This window comes from Glossina fuscipes, unplaced genomic scaffold (genome assembly GCF_014805625.2).
Source record: "Glossina fuscipes isolate IAEA_lab_2018 unplaced genomic scaffold, Yale_Gfus_2 3, whole genome shotgun sequence".
NCBI classification, from domain to species: Eukaryota; Metazoa; Arthropoda; class Insecta; order Diptera; family Glossinidae; genus Glossina; species Glossina fuscipes.
Window position 1 is genome coordinate 9074524 of NW_023998417.1, and position 21187 is coordinate 9095710.

Below are 21187 nucleotides of genomic sequence, written 5' to 3' on the forward strand. Positions count from 1 at the left end.
AAAAATAAACCAAAAAAAAAAAAAATCAATAACTTAAGCATGAAGCTACTTACAAATTCTCTCATACCTTTTCAAAATGAACGAATCTTATCTCGTCCATACATACATAATCGGAACAAGTCGAAAATTCACTTATATTCGTTAGATATTCATATCAATTAATCCCCGCCGTCGTCGTCTCGATAAATACATTAAATAAATCAAAAAAATCTTCAACTGCCATTTCCTCAAACTAACTAACATTGTTATATAATTTGCTCTACTAAACTATCAACATTAAATATTTGTATTTATTTATGTCTAACTCTATGTGTTGCTTATCTCTTCCCCTTAATCTCATGTTGCACGCTTTCTGTTTTTTATGTTGACTTTAGTAAGAAAGAGTGTATCTATCGTCCTTAGTGTAACCACTATTACCACCGACGCGCTACCAGCCAAATTTTATCTCTCATTTAACTTTCATTCTCAATTTATTCGCTCCGAATCCAAATAATATTAAGATCCAGACCAGTAATAAAAAAAATAGTAATTTTTCGGCCTCTTGTCCAGAAATATTAATAAAGGAATACACGATTCTTCTCATAGACTAGCGAACTTTCTTTCCTATACGTTTTACATGTCTAGTGAGATTTTCTATGATTTTCTTCGTTTTTTTTTTTTTTTTTTTTTACCTTTTTAATTAAGCCGCGTAAGAATCGGTGGTTGAGAGGTTCGTTAAGGTTCGGTGTATCATATGAGTTTTTTTGTTTTTTTTGTCATACAACTCTGTGTTTTTTACGTGAAAATTTGTACTGAATTGGCAATGTTTGTGTCTATAACGAGTAGACATGTCCTTGTGCGGATGTTGAAAATTTGTGCTATTTGTGCCTTTTCCATGCAGGCGATCATATAATGCATAAATTTATAGATCCATACAAGAGAACATGTTTTCAGATAAAATACATATATAAGAGAAATGTTTCCAATCTTAATGTTTGGTGTTTATTGTGCGTGTCGTTCAGATTTTTTCATTTATATCGAGCCCGTTTAACGGGGACTACTATCAAGTAAAATCGGTGGCATTGTAAAAATCTATTATAATTAGAATTTGTAATATTTGTATTTGTATTTCGTATTCTGTTATTCATTTTAAAAATTCAACTTTTTCAAATTTGTTATAGAAAATATTAGTTTTTAACTTTTTTTTTTTTTTTATTTTTTTATTTTTTTTTATATATACAATCCATACCAGTTGTGAGTTTGTATCAGTTGTGAGTTGAGTACTTGTGTCTTATTATCTATATATATATATACATATACATACATATATATATATATATATATATATATATGGAAAAAAAAAATGTAAAATATTGTACAGAATATATATACATATATATATGTATATAGATTTAATTGTTTCAAATTCTTATAAACGTAACTAAGAAAGCAAAAATTTGGGTATAAACGGTCTCTTCCTATGGAAGAGAACCTAATTATAAAGCATTACAAATTTTCTTGTTGTTTTCTCAAAATCATTGTTTTCATCTTAGGAGAGTTATTAATAATTTATATTATAGCGTGATTGCTTGGCATTGAAAGTAGTCGTCATTTCGCCAGAATCTTAGATGAACTTTTTGTCAAGTCCCGATAATCAATGATTTTGTGCCGGAGAATTTGCTAAGTCAACATTTCATCAGTAAGTACATTGTCGACGATAACTTATTCCCAGTTATTGCTTCTCCCGCTAATAATTCAAACCCAACAATAAAACAATTATACTCGATTAATAAATATGGAATCCGTTTATTATATAATTCTCTGTAGACATATTATTTTCCGAAATTGTTCAGAATTTTACTGATTATGCTTTGCATTACTTGTGGGAATTATTTCAAAGTTGTCTGTCTGTTCATCGGTCCTTTTCTTGTGTTCACCTTACGTGCTGCAATATTTGGAGATAGTTTTTGGCCCAAGGACGAACGCTATTAAAAATGGTTCCAATCGAACTACTTAACTATCGACAACTTCCCATATAAGGCCTTATCTTGGAAAGTCGGTAAATGAGTAATTGTAGGGCGATGCAAGCTATTATATGGCGTGCCGTGGCCCAGCATAATATTTTCAATTGTTTTTATTCTAATTCTTTTCTCCTTCATAGACCCAAGAGCAAGCCTATATGTCTATAGCAAATTGCAATTCAAAGTCTGACTGCATTTATCATTCATTATAGAGAGATAGGTACAAGAGGCATGACAGTAATATGATATGAATTATTTTTGAAATTTTTTTTGTTATTGAAGCTTTGGAATAAGAAAGTTGAACTTTAATTATTCATTACAATGAACAGCGGAGATCCTGAAGTACATTTACTTATTGCCTAGGCTTATGCAGTTTGACGCAGTCAGTCATTGCGTTCGATTTACTTAAATTGATTTCACGATTGTAGTTTCGAATTTGCGATAGTCTTTCTTCCGTCTGTCACAATCAGATGGCAATGGTATAAATATCCAAATATCGAAATAATTTCTTATTTATTCGATTCATATATGACATACAGGACATGACTTTTATATAGTTATAGGCATTGCGTAGAGAAATGAATTCAAAGACAAAAATCTTAAGGCACTAGCAACCGAGGCTATCCGAGGCTTTATTGAAAACTCTGCCGCGTTTGAGATTCAAATCCATCACCCTCTGAGCTGTTAGTCAAGATCCTTAGATCCTGCCTACTCGCCGTCTACTTAGGCGGCTATTAAAAAAAAAAACATTTAATTAATAGTGTTTCCGAGCGGATAATGTTAACCGCAGGAAAGATTAACTAATGAAAGACGTATGGATTTCATTATTTTCATTAATGTCTTTAAAATTTCGTATTCTACGTGAAATCTTGAACTAACTAACTAAATTTATTAAGTAATCTGAAGTAAGTAACTTAATAATGAACTTTAGAAGAAAAGAGAGTAAATCGGCATCACATCGACTAATATGGGGACTAGAGTTTTGATCGAATTTATGAAACACTGCGAAGAAATCATTGCGTTTCGGATAGAGCGTAATAAGTTGCAATTCCACCTATTAAAAGAGAGCAGAAGAAGAATTTTTTTTTTTTTTTTTTGTAGGATATTGTAGATCGCTATTCTAGATGATGTTTGCTTAACTTTCTCTTGAAGAAGATATAAAATATTATATGAAGTAAAAAAGCAAGAAGTGGATTTTACACATTTTGCAATGAACGTCTAGTTTCATTATTTCTTTAATTTTTGTGTTTTGTTTCAATTTATTCACTATTTGTTTGATTTAATTTGTGTTTTGTGAACAAAATGTTTGCTGTACATTTTTAAATGTTTGTAAATTATTTGTACATTCGCATAAAATAATTCGTTCTATTATAGTTCTATTGGTGTTAATGTGCTACGTAGAATATTGAAAATTGATGATTACTTTACATTGATTAGATGAATAGTGTTTATGATCATATATATATACATATATATGTAATTGTGTGAACATTCGTTTGCAGTGGCTCATAATAATAACAGATTCAATTTTTTTACATCACATTTTAAGGCAATAAGTTCGTTTGTTTGTTTTTTAAAGTCCACTTAATGGAGAGTAACCGAAGACTAGGCTTTTGACCCTTTAACTAAGTTTGGCAATATCTCTAATGTTGAGGCAATGTAAAGAACATACTTTGAAATGGATAACAGTGCTTGTAAACATTTCTTACATTTCAATTTTAACAGGCAGCGATGACTGTTATCATATGTGCACTATTCGTCCTTTCAGAGAGCCCTTAAAAGGGAAAGCCTGCATCAGACAGCGATGACGGTTATCATATGTGCTTTATTCGCCCTTTCAGAGAGCCCTTAAAGGGAAATCCTGCATCGGACAGCGCTGAGTGTTATCATATGTGCACTATTCGTCCCTTCAGAGAACCCTTAAAAGGGAAAACCTGCATCAGACAGCGATGACGGTTATCATATGTGCATTATTCGTTCTTTCAGAGAACCCTTAAAGGGGAAAGACTGCATCAGACAGCGATCAGTGTTATCATATGTGCACTATTCGTCCTTTCAGACAGCCCTTAAAGGGAAAGCTTCCATCTTAAAAATTCTCTGATACTTGAAAACTGCAATAATGGCTTTGACTTTAGCTTGGCTTACATATATGCACATACTTAGTGTATGTTCTCCAAGACCAGCTTGAAAAGCGAACAGATGATACCTCTCGAAATGAGTGAAAATTTCGATCGCGGATGTGAGGAAGAAAATTGAATCAAATACTGATTTAGAGTAGCTTAACGCGAAAGGGGAGAGGGAGTGGGGCGGGGGGGGGGACTTATTTTTAAGGCTATGCTGTATTAAAATGAATGCAATCTTCTTTTCATTTATTTTTGTTATTATTTTTCTTACTTTGTACATAAATTGAAGCATTGAAGAATTTCCGAATAACTTTAAACTCAGCAAGAATTGTAAAAGAATTGTAATTTGAAAATTACTCTTCACGTTGATCTAATATTGCATTGAGCCACTGTCTATATATATATATAAATATATATATATATATATATTCACAATTTGAATATTGGTTTCTTTAACCTTTCATGTAATTTCTGTTTATTTTGTATTTTTTTTTTTGTTGTTTCATTTTGTCAAACATCATGATTTTTTAAGTATGAAAGCAAAAAGAGTACACAATACACTCATCATACAACACCCGTCAAAAATGTATTGAGTCACATTGTAATACGTTTTTTTGAAATGTAATGAAGGCTCAATATTTTTTTTTAAGCTTTCTATTAACAACAAACTTATACATACATAATCAATATATGACTTGCACATTACGATGCAATTATCATTATATCGATAAATTATTAAATTCCAAGCAAAAAGAAAAAAAAAAAAGAAAGGGTTAATCAAATGCCTATTGAGACATTTTCACTAATTTTTTCGTCTGTGATTTAAGTAAATATGATAGGATTTCCATATTCCACAAATGTATCATCGATCGTTTCAGTTGAATGAAAGGTAAAGCAAAGTAAAACGCCAAAAAATATGACACTAGAGATCTAGTTGCTCTCATATTTACATACATATAATTAATATTATTTATTTATATTATTAATATTATAGAATTATTATTATATCGATTTTTTTTTTAATCAATTGGATAAGTAATAAATGAGAAATGCGTGGCCTGGCATATTGTACTAATGATTACTGTAAAACACAAATATACATATTACACATACACATAAATAAGCCAGTTTCTCTTACTCTTATCTTTATCTTATTATCCTTTATATTAAATACACAAATATTGTTATGTAAAGCACGTAGGCAACTAAACATTTACGCACAAATTTACATATATCTATGCACACTGATATAATACAAAAAACGTGGTGTTTTCTCATCGTATTTTTTCTTTTTTCTTTTTTTTTTTTGCTCTGAAACAACAACAGCTATTCGCTGAATTCAAGTCCAAGCGAAAAAACGATGAAAGAAAACACGAAGATTGTAAATGATTCGATTACTATTTACCGTAATATTTTCGTAAAATCTAATAACAACATTTATGCATAAATTTAAAAAAAAAAAATTAAAAAATTAAAAAATTAAAAAAAAATCGTAAGTAAAGCCGTGCTCTACACATTGGTTACTATTGCATGATAACTTTACTGAAATGAGATTTCTCTGCAGTGCGATGCAAGTGAAGCGAAGTGATTAATATCATAAAGTGATGATGAAAACATGTTTTATAGAAGCATCTTCCAAAAAGTCAAACTTGCCGCGCGCGTAAAAATTTTGCTCTCATTACGAAGAAAATTATACTTTTTCCTATGCCACTGAACTTAGTTGTCTTTGATTATATCCCACAACATTTGTGGCTATTTGTGCGGATGTATGCAACACGCAGAAGGACTTGAGATAGACGCAAGTTTTTTTATATCGATTTATTCAGAATCACTTTCTGAGTTAATTTCAGTGTTTGTCTGTTTGCCTGTCTACGCGGGTATGTTTTACCCAACGGTGAACGCTATTAAAAATGGTTCGGATAGGACCATCTTTTCGATCATTTCACATATAACGGTTTTTCTTTTGAAAGATCGTTGTATGAATAACTTTGATTTAGTGTAGCGTGTTTAACGGTACGCCATGACCCACTATAGCTTTTTTAATTGTTTTCATTCTAAAGTATCCAATAAAAAATGACTTGAAAATTGAAAGATTTAAAAACGAAAATAAATGACAAAGCTTTCCAAGGAAGCAATTGTCCTTTTCCTCGCTTTTTTGGCTACGTAGGATTCATCAAATTACCAGATCATGCGGGCTATAAAGCTCGATCACTATAAAAATAATTTAAGTCGAAGAAAATTGCTTTGTCCTTATTAGACTAAGCAATGTGTGCTTCGAGAATTCCCATACAACACGAAGAGTGAGCGAATGAATGAAATGACAGTGATGGAGCGAAATGCAATAAGGGGGATCCAAAATGAAGACAATCCCATCTTTTATAAGACAAAACCAGCTCGTCGAGAATATCTTATTTTTATCAAATAATTGACGAATTCTAACGCAATGTTTATGTGTAACAGATAAGAGATACTTGAGCTTATCACTCGGCGAATAGAGATCACTTTACTTAATTTCCTTTTCACAGTATTAAAATGTTTATTTGCATAAGGAGCACGGCTGCCGGTGTTTATAACATAACAAAAAGAAAAAAAGAAAAGTAATCGACACACATATATATATATATATATATATATATAACACTGATACTCTTTTCTCCTTATGGCTACCGTAGTTGAGTATTTATCAGCATGGGCATGTAAAAGAACATTTTTATCCCCAATGTCTATGACGTAGTGTGCATGCAATAGTAGAAATTAAGATGAAAAAGGAATACTTTACGCGTGAATTGCGGTCGCCTGGAAGTGAACAATTAAACGGCATACATATGGAACGGGTCAAGACATCTATTGATTTAATTTCTTCATAATTGCTTCTATTGAATCTATATAAAAAGGTTGGAAAGAAAACATGATCATTCACACATTCAAAAGGATTATACGACAACGTAACCCAGACTGAACTTAACGCAATCGCGAAGATCATTTGGCGTAGCTACAAACAAAATTTTTGTTTAGACTTGGGTTATTCGCGTGTGAAGAAGTTCTGTTTATTAAATAAATTTTGGGTTTTAATTGCTGCTGATGGCAACGACTTTTAACGAAACATGTGATCAAAAATTTCGAGAACATTGGTTTTAGTATTGAAAACAAATTAAGAATATCTTCTATAAAAGTGAATGTCTACAGTGTTAGTACAATTTTGTTTTTCATAATTTGTTCCTCGAAACTTGTGCTTTACTTGTGCTACTTACCGAAATTTTCTATTCAAGGATTACGTGTTACCTTATTTGCTAATGAATAATCTTTCAAAAGTTCGGTTTGTCCCTATGTCCTATATGTCCATGGGCAGCAATTGTGAATGAAAATTTTACCTGGACTTTGGCAGAATTTATTGGCAGAGTATTCTGTAGCTTTACATTAACGAAAACGACTTAATTGATCGCCGTGTCATCTAATGCCTATGCAAGATTTAAAAAAAGTTTCTCCGGGTTTTCTGGTTACTCTACAGTAAACATGTAGTTTTAAGAAATACATACGAATAATATGTTACAAGAGTACTTCATTTATAGGTTTAAAAATTTTAAAATTAATTTTAAAATGAATTTTCCTTTGTCTCTCTCCTCATGTAAGAGAAAAAATGTTTGCAATTGAAATCACATTTTCTTAAACGAATTATTGCTCAGTGTTTAGATTTTTAATTGTATATGAGAAATTTTTCAAGATTGTCTGTCCTTTTTTTTAATACGATAAAAGATTTATCATATTTCGGAAATCAGTTTTCTTATCAATTTTGCACTCATCTTGCGAATAAATTCGAAAATAGATAGGGAGAGGGAGAAAGAGAGAGAGAGAGAGAGAGAGAGAGACAGAGAGAGAAAGAGAGAGAATCTTCAACAGTCATGATTAACTAATTACTTGAATCAAATCCCCATCAAATTGCATTATAAATTGTATACACTTAGAAAGGAGGCGTATAACGAAATTGAATTTCTTTTTGACAATTGCTTTTGCGATGATTGTTACGTTTTTTCATAACGGAATTAACCTTATGCCGTGGCATATGCATTCGAGGAAAATGCATATGGAGATGGGTCTTCCTTTGCAATCGCTGCCGCAAATAATTCGCTCGTTCTAGTAAACCATTGAATCTGTAAGCGTGGATAGCGGATTAAAAAAACTGATATTTTGTTGCATCTTGTAGCTGCCTGATGTAAATGCTTTATAGAATGGTATCCAATATGTTGTATAATTTTCCTAATGTTTAAAAATATCCCTTTAATTGTTATTCACCTTTACCTACATTTAGTGTCTTTTCGTTTTTTTTTTTTTTTTTTTTTTTTTAATTTTCTACGTTCATGTAAATTTTTGTTTTATGCATTTTTATTTGCTTCTCTACATCTTCGTTGAAAAGAAAAATACAAAGTAAATGTACACAAATGTCAATTGGTTTCACGTTACAAAAAATTCTAATAATGAAATTCCGCTCTTTAGTTTTGCCAAGCGATTTTTCATTTCACCCTGTCAAGACATACACTGATATGCATATTTGCCTTCATGTACATACACAAACACATCAAGTCTGCATCTATCATTAAAAACAACAATAAACATTAAATCTAATCTAATGAACATATTTATGAATGATTTTTATTACGAAAATTTTTTACTTAAATGCTATTCGAATTGTTTTTCTATAAAAAAAAAAAAAAAAAAAAAAAAAATCAAAAGTCTACTTTTCACTTTCCTGACATTACCAATATACATGTGTAAACACACACGCACACACACACACACACGTGTAACAATTTTCTTTTTTATTACTGCGCTTTTTGTTGCCTTATCTCCCCTCTTCAATATCTACTGAATTCACTTAAATTTTAAATACGCGCTTATGGTGTTCTACATTCGTACAATTGAATGCGGAAAAATTTTTGGCAAAACATTTTCAGAAGCACTTCACTACATTTGAAGTGATGGGAGGAAAACGTTAAACTTGTGCAGACTTCGAATGATAGAAGAATAACAGTTTTATGTGTATATAGTGTATAAACATATCAGTTCATTTTTTTGACGACCAAAACCTGGTCTACACACGCACAGTCACACAGACACACACACATATGTACACAAATAGTCCTCAGTCAAGGGTTTCTAATTTTAAAATAAAAGTGTAGCGTAATTCATTTTTGAATTCCTTCAAGCTGCAAATTCCTTCAATATTCAATAATCGATGTTTGTACACATTGTTAATTTCGAAGTCGCGAAATTAATCAAATGAACGTGTCCATCCCTTTTGTGCAGAGTAATGACGCAAACATTGGCGATCGTCAGCGGGGAGTTTGATTTTTCTTAAGAAAGGAATTACTGGAGCTCTTCGGCAACGAACAGTAAATATTTACATATACGCGTAAAGACGAGTCTTTTTCATACATATAGCCCTTAAGGTTAGCGGAGAATTCTTGTTATTTTGCCGTAAATGTGTGATACGTTAATACGCGACACAAATATTGATGAAGAAATTCAAAATGTCTTGAGGATCTTTAACATTTCAAGCCCGGACATGTAAATATTTTCCCTATTTCCCTTTCCCTCGTGTTGGGAAAGCGAATTCTATAGATTATATATATTTACGATTAAAAAAAAAAAAATCGACCGAAACGAACTTTGGTCGATAGCATCCAGGGTGTAGCCAAGCTATACGTGGCTATCTTTAACAAAGACGGCAAGTCATCAAAAGCAAGGACAAGAAATGTATTTAGTTTTTATGCTTAAGCCGATCTTCATGTTTTCGACTCTGCGCGGAAAACAAGTACTCTACTGTCCGCTAAGATCTATATGAGTAAAGACTATAACATAAAAAAATATTGTATTCTTCTGCACTTGTTTCTCATAAGATCAAGTGATGATCTCACTTTTCATAGGAACTAATTGTTTCCGATAATTTGTTCATTCCATTGTTTGAGACATAATTTATTAAATTATTGATAATTGATTAAGACTCGTATGTTGCTATATTCTAAAGTCAAGCTTTTGAATCTTAACTTAAACGTTGCGTACAAGGAAAGCGCTAAGCAGTTTGCATTACTCTAGTATATGGTATATGGTCTATATGTTGCTCTATTTTTTGATAAATATAAAATGAAAATCATTTAAAAATATGTTTTCATAAACAAAACACACAAACGTCTATTCACATCATAATCACGTAACCTGTTAACTAATCAATGCATCCCTTTCATAACTGAGAAAAAAAAAATAAAAATAAAAAACAAAAAAAAAAAAAAAAAAAAAACAAAACGCTATAAAACAAAAACTTACATTTTTATATAAATAAATTATGAAAAAAAATTTGTTTGTAATTTATACCCGATTTTTCACCTTTACATCGCAAATTGATTAACATATTTTTATTTTCTTTAAATGAATATCAATCAAATTGACGCGCAATCTTAAAATGCTGCTGATAATGAATACGTTCCTGCTTGACACTCTGAAAGACATATTGTGGTGTGTGGTCATATAACATATGAGTCTGTATCTCATTTCCTCAAAGATTTTTTGCACGAAGACCGAGAGGATGTGGACGTTGAAGTTGTATTTTTACATCGGTAAGTAAAAAGATTACGCTATCATCCCAACTATTGTTATAATTTCTATCTAATTTTATAAATACATTAAGATTTCTTGTCCTTTTTTTTATATGCAGGTCTTCTTTTTTTTTCATACTATTGGTAAAATGTAGTTATATTTGTACGATAGGATTTTAGGAATTATGTGACGTGTATTTAGAATTTCTCACGTCTTATAAAAGTGAATACTTTACACGCTACGGTTCAATAAGATTTAATACGGAGCATTCGATGACAGTAAATTAATTACAAATAGTTGCTTAAGCAGATCGTCATAAATGTATTGAGTGGCGTTTCATTTTTTTTTTCTCTCTTCTTTGAGTGATAGGATTTTTGTAAAATCTACATAGCCCTACACCATATTGCGAATATATTGTCCGTTACAACTAAGCTTTATTTGACAGCACTATCTCTGCCTGCAAATACAAAATTCTCGCACACTGACTTGCGTAGTTTGTTTACTGTTAACTGTCTTTGTTTTAAGCAAGTAGCATATACCGATCTATTCATCGATAAGTAAAATCAGATGTATAGAGTTCAAAGAATAATCAACTAAAACCACCGATAAGCGTAAGAAACATTTCAGTCGAAAATAACAAGAGAGAGAGAGAGAAGTCTCAATAAAAATAAATCTAATGCTCACTTAACAGCAGCGCAATTATTTATGGAACGTGGCGTATACGCAACAAAAACTTAGCATACTTTTATAGTTCACACCGTTTCATACGCCTTCGATATGTTTTTGTATTTTTACAATATTTTATGCAATCAACGGTTGATATTGATGGTTTCCGTCTTTGCTTAATTGAGTTTTCTATTTAAGTGTATTGGAGGCGCGTTTATGAAGGCGTTCGCTCGTCCCACATACTAGTGAATGCATAATAAATCCATCAAAAATATAGTCATTTTATATTTGCACTGAATATAATCTTGCTAACGTACAATGCGTGTATGTATTTACACCGTGTTTAGTGAATCTACTTATAGATATTGTTATCTTTTAGTGATATGTTTTTTTGTTATTCGTTTGTTCCGTAGCAAGAAGAATAAAAAAAGAACTTTTTACTAAATACACGTTCACATATAAATTAGTTGATTAATTGATTTATAATTTATGTTTAAAAAAGAATAAATTCTATGAAATATGATTATAATATATATTACACATGCGTGGATAAAATATGTATATGTATATATATATATATATTTATGTATATATAAATTAAAATTGTATTGCACAAAAACAGCAAGGAGCCTGATCTGGAACTAGAGGGATTATTAAAACGCCATTATACGACAGTTGCGTTTTTTCAGGGAACCATGATGAATGCCGTAGATTTGGAACGAGTCAAGGTATACACTTTTCCCAATAAACAAACAAACAAACAAAAAATAGAAAAATATAGCGAAACAACTTCATCATGAAATTTACAAAAAAAAAAAAAAAGAAAGTTCGTGCATTTTATAAAAAAGAATGAAAAAGAAAATTTCTTATATAAATACCTTGAATGCCAAAAATGAAAAAATCAACACAAAAAAAAGAAAAGCTTATCAAAGAATCGATTCAATTGGTTACCTTTTTGAAAGTCATAGCCCTAGCCCATGTACAAGTGGATTCATTTACAGACAACCAGTCAATCACAATGTCATTCTCAAACGCTGTGATATGATATTAAAATATATATAAAATTTTTTATGTATAAAAATCAGCCACAAACAATTGCTTTTCGAAAGGCACATTTGATGATTTCGGCAAAAAAAATTTCCTCTTTTTTTTCATTAAGTGAATGATATACAGAATCCTACCTATTTGACTCTAAAACTATATATATATATAATTACACGTAAAATCTTTTATTAGCATTTTTGCCATACTTTTTTTTTTTTTTCTCGTAGAATGCATCTTGAGTTTTTCTTATCTGATGTGTATTGAGAGAGAAGTTTTATTATTGAACCTATTTTTCCTATTTTCATTTATTAATTTAATTAGATTTAAAATTTTTGCTTAAAAAGGAAATACTTTATCAAAATTACGCAATCGATGGTTATTAAGTAAGCAATTTCATCTTTTTTAAGATTAGTTTATAGTGAAAATATATTTATTAATTTATTTTTATTTATTTCATGTGCTAACCACCGAAGGAAAGAATTTCATTATCGAATAACCGATAAAGCGATAGAATAACGAAATATTAAAATGTTTTCGAAAATATTCTTGACAATGGATTAAATTTGATAAAAGGCTAAGGTTTTTAGTCATATCTTACACAATGTTATTACAATCTTTGGAAAATCTAATTGAATCCATTGAACGAAATCTCTAAATCTCTAAATGATCGCGGAGACATGAAGTGATGGGTAGAAATTTTAACAAAGTAGATATCAATCTGCAATAAGGAACATAATTATATATAATTTTTGTTTGAAAAATACTTCCAACTACTAAGTGCTTTACAAAGGATTGCCGTATACCTTTCTTTGTACCCGTCATCGAATGAAGACGACATTTCGCGGCCAGAACTTCAAGTCATATGCAATGCCCGGAAGGAAGTTTCAGAGAACCCACAAACTCGAAATATACTCGATCAGCATCAAATTCCCAACACGTTTGCGCATGTACCTCTGTCCGTTTTGAAGATATGAAAGAATTTGAAAATAATCCAAATCAGGACAAAGGACACTGTAAACACATTTGCTTTCTGTGTTTTTTGCAATATTACTCGCAAAGTACTATACATAGACAATATGACTTTGCACTTTTTATCGGCCGCGCCCATCCATCCAGTATTATAGAGTATAAAAATTTAATTCTTTTCCTTTCTTTTAGTCTTTTTTTTATGGCAATTGTGAGACGGATATGAAAAATTCTGTGAGACCCGAACATAATTTGCTGACTTCTTTACATATATAATCGTTAGTCCTGAGGTGGGGAGCAGAGTATGATTCGTCTCAAGGCGAATATATATTCTTATTTCTTTCTTGTCACCTTTTCTTTTTCTAAATACTTATGTATTCTAAACTTGTTATATTCAAAAGCTTATCGAATTTTATTAGCACTTGGATTCTTTTCTATATTCGTAAATATGAGAGTCTGCTGTATATAAATATTATTAACTTATTATTATTATTATTATTATTCTGATTATTCTAATTATTATTATTATTATTATTGTTATTGTCGTTTCTAAAATACTGGTAGTAATTTTAATGCTTAAGTTAATGGCTTTCGTAGAGCAGACATCGCAAAAGATTATTTTTAAAAAAATAATTGTTTTTTTTTAAGTTTAGGTTTAAGCGAATTTTAGCCATCCAAAAAAAAAGGAATTGTTCTTGTTCTTTTTATGCTTTTTTTCCAATTTTTGTTTTTTGTTTCATTTTTCTTCTTTTTTTTTTTTTCGTATTTGAAAACTGTTTAAATGAATTTCTCTTTGTAAATTTATTTTTTCATAAAATAAAAACCAAACACATGTTAAATCATGAATTTTCCAACAACACTCCAACCAATCACACTCTACCTTTTGTAAAACCTGACGGAACTTGCTTTAATTACATTTAAATAAAACAAACGATCCAAAAATAAAAAAAAAACAAAAAAAAAACGATTTAATCTGAATGAAATACGAATACGATACGAATTTGAATCAAAGAAAACCGCCCGATTTGGAGTTGGAAGGTTTGTTTAAGCGTCACTTTACCACTGTGGAGTTTTTCCAAGGCACTATTATGAATCCCATAGATCTGCAAAGGGTTAAGGTAATCTATCGCGTAAATGTTAGTCATTCCGTACTACTACAATATAATCTACATTTGCATATATGCGTACATAAATGTTTAAAATCTTACATTTTATATTCAAATTTAATCTATTTTTCTCTATCTTTCTCTTTCACATTAAACGTTTTCATTACAATACGCTCTCTGTACTTCACTACACGGCTTTCCCTTTTTCCCTCCGTAACCCTCTCTATCATTCTCTCTCTATCTCTCTCTCTATCTCTCTCTCTCTCTCGCTCTCCCTTTCTCTCTCGCTCTCGCTCTCTCCTAGTGTCTCTTTCATATGTGTATTAATCATAAACATGTACATATGTTATGTTACGTTTACATGAAGTTACTACGTTTCGTATAAAAATAACAAAATATTTTCAAATGGAAAAAATACTTGCTTTATTTTAATAAAAGTGTCTATATATTATATTGGATGATTAAACGCGAAACTTAATCAACAACTTAATCAAATTCGCGAAATTATGCCATTATAAATAAACATTTGACCAGTTAAAAGCGAACGCAGCTAGTAGAAGTAGAAAGACAGCGACACCTTATTCGGAAAAGTCGTTATTGAGAAAAAGAAAACTAATTTTGAAAATATTTTCGGTAAAAGGCGCTCAATAATAATATTTACACATTATTTTTAAATGGTCTGAAGAATATATAATCGGCTGGGGTAATTTTTTGAAACCCCTCTCCTACGAAATTTTTCGATACCAAAAAGATCCAAATTTTAATATTTTGTGATGATGGAAATTGGTTCAAAATAGAAAATTGACAAAGAAATCAATCTCATCGACTATTTTTTGAATACAACCGCATGTCGTGTAAGCCTTTAAATGCCGAAAAGACCAAATTGTTAATGTTTTAAGAAGAAAATTTATTCACAATAGTTATTGGACATAAAAGTAAAGTGTGTCACAGCACTTGAGTCTATTTCTTGGATCCTGCACCATATGAGATTTCTCATGATTAGTAAGCCCTTCAGAGAAAGATATTATAATTTCTAATATTTTATAATAAAACTTGATTCATAGTAACATTTTTGGAAAACACTTAACATTAGGGAATTTGAATCGGGTAGGTCTCTCTCCTAGGCACATCATATATAGGGGTTAGCATAGAAAGTAAGGCCTTGTACGAAGAGAACGTGCATTTTCTACTTTTTTTTATGACGAAAACTGAAAAATAATAAAATGCGATATTTTCGGGCATCCTTCCTTCTATATGTGGTCTTTCATAGAAAGTATGCCTTCATATGAAAATAATGTGCAGGTTTTGGTTGATTTGCTATCAAAACGAGTGACTGCCCCTAACAAGGCGAAGTGGTGTAGGATATCTGACGGTCGGCTTAACCCGCCCATAATTTTTTTACTTGTTTTTCTTTTATAATTGCTCATAAACTATTTTCTATGACTTTGTATTTGTGTTGCTTTAAATAATATAATTTCCAATTAGCTTTAATAACATTTTTAATTTCTTCTCATTATAAATCTTGTTCGCTATTCATTTCTATCAGTTGTTCATTTTGAAAGTGATCTAAATTCATTTATTTAAAAATATTTTGTTTGGAGCGCCTTTGTAGTGAGGGTGTTTTCAGTGATTTCGTCAAGTAATTTCATTTAAAAATATATTAGTTTGGGGAAAAAGAAATCCATTATTTTTATATGAACTTCAGGACTTTATTTAATAGAGTTCGGATTATCCGATTTGGGTCAAATATGCACCGTTTGTTTGTATGATTTGTTGCCATTTTCAAGGTAACTTCAAAATGCCTCTCTCATAGAAGTCCTGGTCTCTATTTGCAAAAAACTCTAGTTTTCGATTTTCAACATCCTCCCTAGATTCCAATATATGCTTTTGACATTCCATTCAGAAACATTACATCAAGTAATTAACTATGACAGTTCCCTTAACTTAGAAAAACAAAAATATTAAATGCAATGCAAATAATCGAAAATACATCTAGCTGTGGAGAAAGAAATTCCAAATTTCCAAATTTTGCCAAATCTACTATAAATTTGGCATAAAAATAGTAGAGAGGTGAACTCGTAGGTTACAAGGTCATTTCATTGATTTTATGGTAATCAGTTTCAATACATTTTTTTATTATATGCGAAAATTGTGTTGTTTGTGCGTGATTTGAATTGAAATCATTGAAATCGTCATTAAAAGCATATCATAATGATGAAATCCTGTAAATATGTTTATATATATATATCATATAGCATCTTAAAATAGAAATCTTGACTTGTTTGCAAAATGGATTTAAATCACTTTCAAAGTAAATAGCTTGCATGTATATATATATGTATATATATATATATATATATTTTTTTTTTTTTTGCATTATTAGTAAAGCAATGCCTATCGCCTGAATTAGCGTAATTTTGTAAACTTTTACACGACACTGTTATTGTGTAGCAATAAATACTACATAAGTAGCTATGTAATAATTGAAATGAATAGAGAGCATGTCGGTCGTGCACGCATCCATTTGATTTCTTTGCGTCCTTTCTTCCCATTATAATGATTTATTTATTGTATTGTAACTGTAAATATTCTTTTTTACTATTAACGCAGTCGAATGATTAATTAATGTCGAAATTTGATTTTTGCAAACATTTTGCTTTTTAACAACTCTTGGCCTTCAATTATTTTGGTTAACCCCATGCCATGTCACATGTCACATGTGCTGTTCATTCAATGATTCATTTAATATCATTTAAACACTTGAACGTTCAAATACTGTATCACATTGTTATCACGCTTAATAATTGAGCGAACATAATACGACACGAGAAATAATAATAATAATAATAAGCCTTTTGGCAGAAATTTGCAAATCATAACATAACCTCACACTATTGCATAATCGGAACAACTGCTACATAAAAATCATATTATGTATCCTGTGTATATAAAAATTATATACTTATTTATATTTTTGCAAAATGTATTAATAAAAGCTTAAAAAAAAAAACAAAAAAAAATATTCAAGGTTCATGAAGCTGATGCCTGCTTGGTGCTCGCCAATAAATATTGCCAGGATCCGGATGCCGAAGATGCTGCCAATATAATGCGAGTTATTTCTATAAAAAATTATAGCGACGATATAAGAGTCATTATACAATTGATGCAATATCACAATAAGGTAAATATAGACTTTTATGTATATATGTGTGCATTAGAGTGCATTTTTTAATTAAATCGCTTTCTTATTGTTGGGCACATTAAGGCTTATCTGCTGAATATACCATCTTGGGATTGGAAGCAAGGTGACGACGTCATTTGTTTGGCTGAATTAAAATTAGGATTCATCGCACAAAGCTGTTTGGCTCCTGGTTTCTCCACTATGATGGCAAATTTATTTGCCATGCGTTCCTTTAAAACCGTAAGTTTCGCCTCAACTTACTTTAAACACATTCACTGAACTGTGCGACAGTTTTTCACTAAAAGTCTTTAAATAACTATAATGTTCCATTACCAATTACGAAACGGTAAGCGTGATGCTTATCTGAAATCTACTTCAACTTCTGAACTGACTGAACTAATTGTACAATACCTGTTTGGTGTATATATATGTATATATCTATGTATGTTAATATATATACAGATATACATATATATATATATATATATATATATATGTTTATATATTACATATATACACGTATTTTAAAGTTTTTCATACGTGTGTCTACCTATGAATAGATATCCAATACACGAAACCTAAGTATCAATTATGAAAACGAAGTAAATTAATATAAATTATGGTTATGTGCCTATGATTGATCTAAATACAGTCGCCAGACATGCAGTCTTGGACAAATGATTACCTTCGCGGTACTGGCATGGAAATGTACACTGAAACATTGAGTCCTACATTCATTGGAATACCATTTGCTCAGGCTACTGAGTAAGTTTTACATAAACGAAAGTCGTTTTACCACATCAAATATATACACACACACACACACACACACACACACACACTTGCCTTTAATAAGATTCATTTGTGGAATTTTTTAAATTAAGTGAATATAAGAAAATTCTAAAAACATATAGAGACATCCATCCATTCATCCGCCCGCCCGCTCACTCGCACTTATATCAACGGCACTTCATTTTTTTTAAATATTCATAATTCAGAATATAACGCATACACACACACACACTCTCTTCATATAAAATTTGTAGGCACCAGTTAAGCATACTAATCCGTAACTATTCAAAGACGATCCTTACATAAAAATAATTTTCGCTACTTGAAGTTAAACTTTTAAATTCTCGATGTTCATACGTATGCAGGATCGTCTTGTTGGTATTGGCTTTCGAGAGACTTACATAACAGCAACAACGACAATGACAACAATTTAAGAAAGGCATTTGTATCTATATCAAGGGATCGCTAGGTATTCTCATACTCAGGTCTATACCCAAAGCTTTTCGTAACTACAACAAGCATTTAGGGATTTCTAAGGATTTTCTTAGTTAAGCGAGCAATTGCAGAAGTAACCAAAAACATAGATAATAAAGGATCCTTAGCTCTTCAATTGCTTGCGTCATGGGTATTGCTTGAGAAGACCTACATAATCGAGTGACAAAGCCTGGCCTTCATTCGCTCAGGAGTGTTACTAAAATAATCTGAATCGATTTACTTCGAAATCAATATATTTGCTTGTGTTTACTTACACTTGTGCAAATGTGTTAAAATTAGACGCAATTTCTTCTATCTTTGAAAATAAACTTAAGCTAATTTGAAAACAAACAGGTATTCGTTGAGCCATACTTGACTAAACTACATATGCATTCAAAAACTTACTCGATTACAGTAAACTTGAATTATGCGTATGAAATATTCATTGTATTGATATTGAAGACTGATTTCATTAGTTGTTAAAATTTGGGATTGACAAGAACGAAATCGAGTAACATTTACGGAATGGTCAAGGTTTGATTTCACTTCGGCTAGCTTTCGAGATATACTTCGTCTAGAAATTCAATAATGTGCGGAGCTTTAAGCGTTCTCTGTATTCCTTGGCCAAGTTTTCATTTTAGTCATCAAAGTGATGAATGCCACTGTTACGACAAAAAACTAATTTGCATCGTTTTCTGTTTTCGCATAAAACCGATCATCATGACTTGCTCTAAATATGATTTACTTATCTTATAATCAGGTTATTATAATTTTTATATGAATCTATATTTCTTTGGGATATCGTACAATTTACAGTGTGCTGCATTCGTACACATTTCATCCATATACGCATATATCCATATAAATTGATAATTGATTAAATCTATCGTCGATGTGTTTGTTCACTTACATTCCACCCTACCATAACTGTATTAAATGCGAAAGCTTTTCAACATATTTTGTACAAAATATATTTTAGTATCTCTTGGAACCTTTCTCCACCTCTTGCTGTCACTTTATATCTCTCACTTTCTCTATCTGTCTCTCTCTTCCTCAATATTTCTATCACTCTCTTTCTTTACCTCTTACTCTCTCTCTCTCTCTCTCTCTCTCTCTCTCACTTACTCGGTTTTACATACATATGTGTTTAAAACGAAAAAAAAAAAAAATGTGTTTGCCTTCGATGTATTTTACATAATAAATAAGCTTTAAATTATGCTCTAAAACAAGATTGTTATATTAACAGTTACATCTTTTAAGATCGTTTGTATTGTTGTACACACGTCAGAGATTGGCTAGGAAAACATACAGTACAGTACACTTTAACCCACTAATAAAAGCTGAGACGTAAGCTACTCTTTTTTTTTCTTTGTGCACCAATCGATCGATGGCTTCTAATCACAATCATAATGAATTTGTGTCTAATCCGGCTAAACATTTTTTTTTCAATCATTAGTAGTCTATCTCTCTTGTTATTTTCATTTTCACGCCTGATATTTTGCTAGTCTTAAAGTGCTGTCGATATTTTGTATTTGTAAAATCATTTTTGCAAACTATCACACACGCAGCAGCACTCAAAGAGCCCCTTAGCCCGAACTTTTCGAAACCAGAACTACTTTGATTTATTGATTTATTTTACGTTTCATAACATCTCAGTAAATATTGACGGATTCATTTATTACAAAACCTGCTCATATCCCCAAAATATTTTACATTGATTGAGGATTGAAATTTTGTTTTTTGATAACTTGACTCCAGTAAATAATCTCTTCGAGTTTCCTACTCGAATCATGCAGAGAAACATAAAAATTGCTTTACTTTACAAAAAAAAATAAAAGAAAAATTCGAAAGAACAAAAAAACTCCTACACACAACATAAGGAAACACTTCAAAAGAAAAAAAATAAAAAATAAAAATCCAGCTGCAACTAATCTAGCACATGAAAAAAAAAAAAAAATCACAAAACAGCAGTGTACAGATGTTTGACAATTTATAATATTCCAGAATGTTTATCCAGGCTTCGCGCAATATGCACCATTCCTTACGACATATGCGAATTGGATTTTTATTTAAAGAAAGAAAAAATCAAAAAAAAAAAAAAAATAAATAAATAAATAAATAAAAAGTTTTGACAAAAAAAAAAAAAAGAAGTAATTGACCAATGAATCGATAATTGATTAAAGTGCGAGTCAAAATTTGTTGTCGTCAACATCCATGCCAGCCGATATTGCATCTTGAATTGAACTG

The 21187-nt window shown here is 30.7% G+C and overlaps 1 protein-coding gene across 33 annotated transcripts in view; it reads left to right on the top strand.

Annotated features, from left to right (window-relative positions):
* The window catches only part of LOC119635181 (calcium-activated potassium channel slowpoke), an 85845-nt gene that overhangs the window by 37988 nt on the left and 26670 nt on the right, over window positions 1–21187 (top strand). For 18 of the 33 annotated variants that reach the window (XM_038029828.1, XM_038029831.1, XM_038029830.1 and 15 more), the window contains 4 exons: window positions 10621–10731; window positions 14400–14505; window positions 17522–17674; window positions 17759–17914. In XM_038029828.1, the coding sequence (XP_037885756.1) occupies window positions 10621–10731; window positions 14400–14505; window positions 17522–17674; window positions 17759–17914 (526 nt within the window). Of the gene's footprint in view, window positions 1–10620; window positions 10732–11999; window positions 12106–14399; window positions 14506–17521; window positions 17675–17758; window positions 17915–18326; window positions 18440–21187 lie in introns of all 33 variants that reach the window. The other 15 variants (XM_038029836.1, XM_038029847.1, XM_038029851.1 and 12 more) reach the window with 3 other exon arrangements.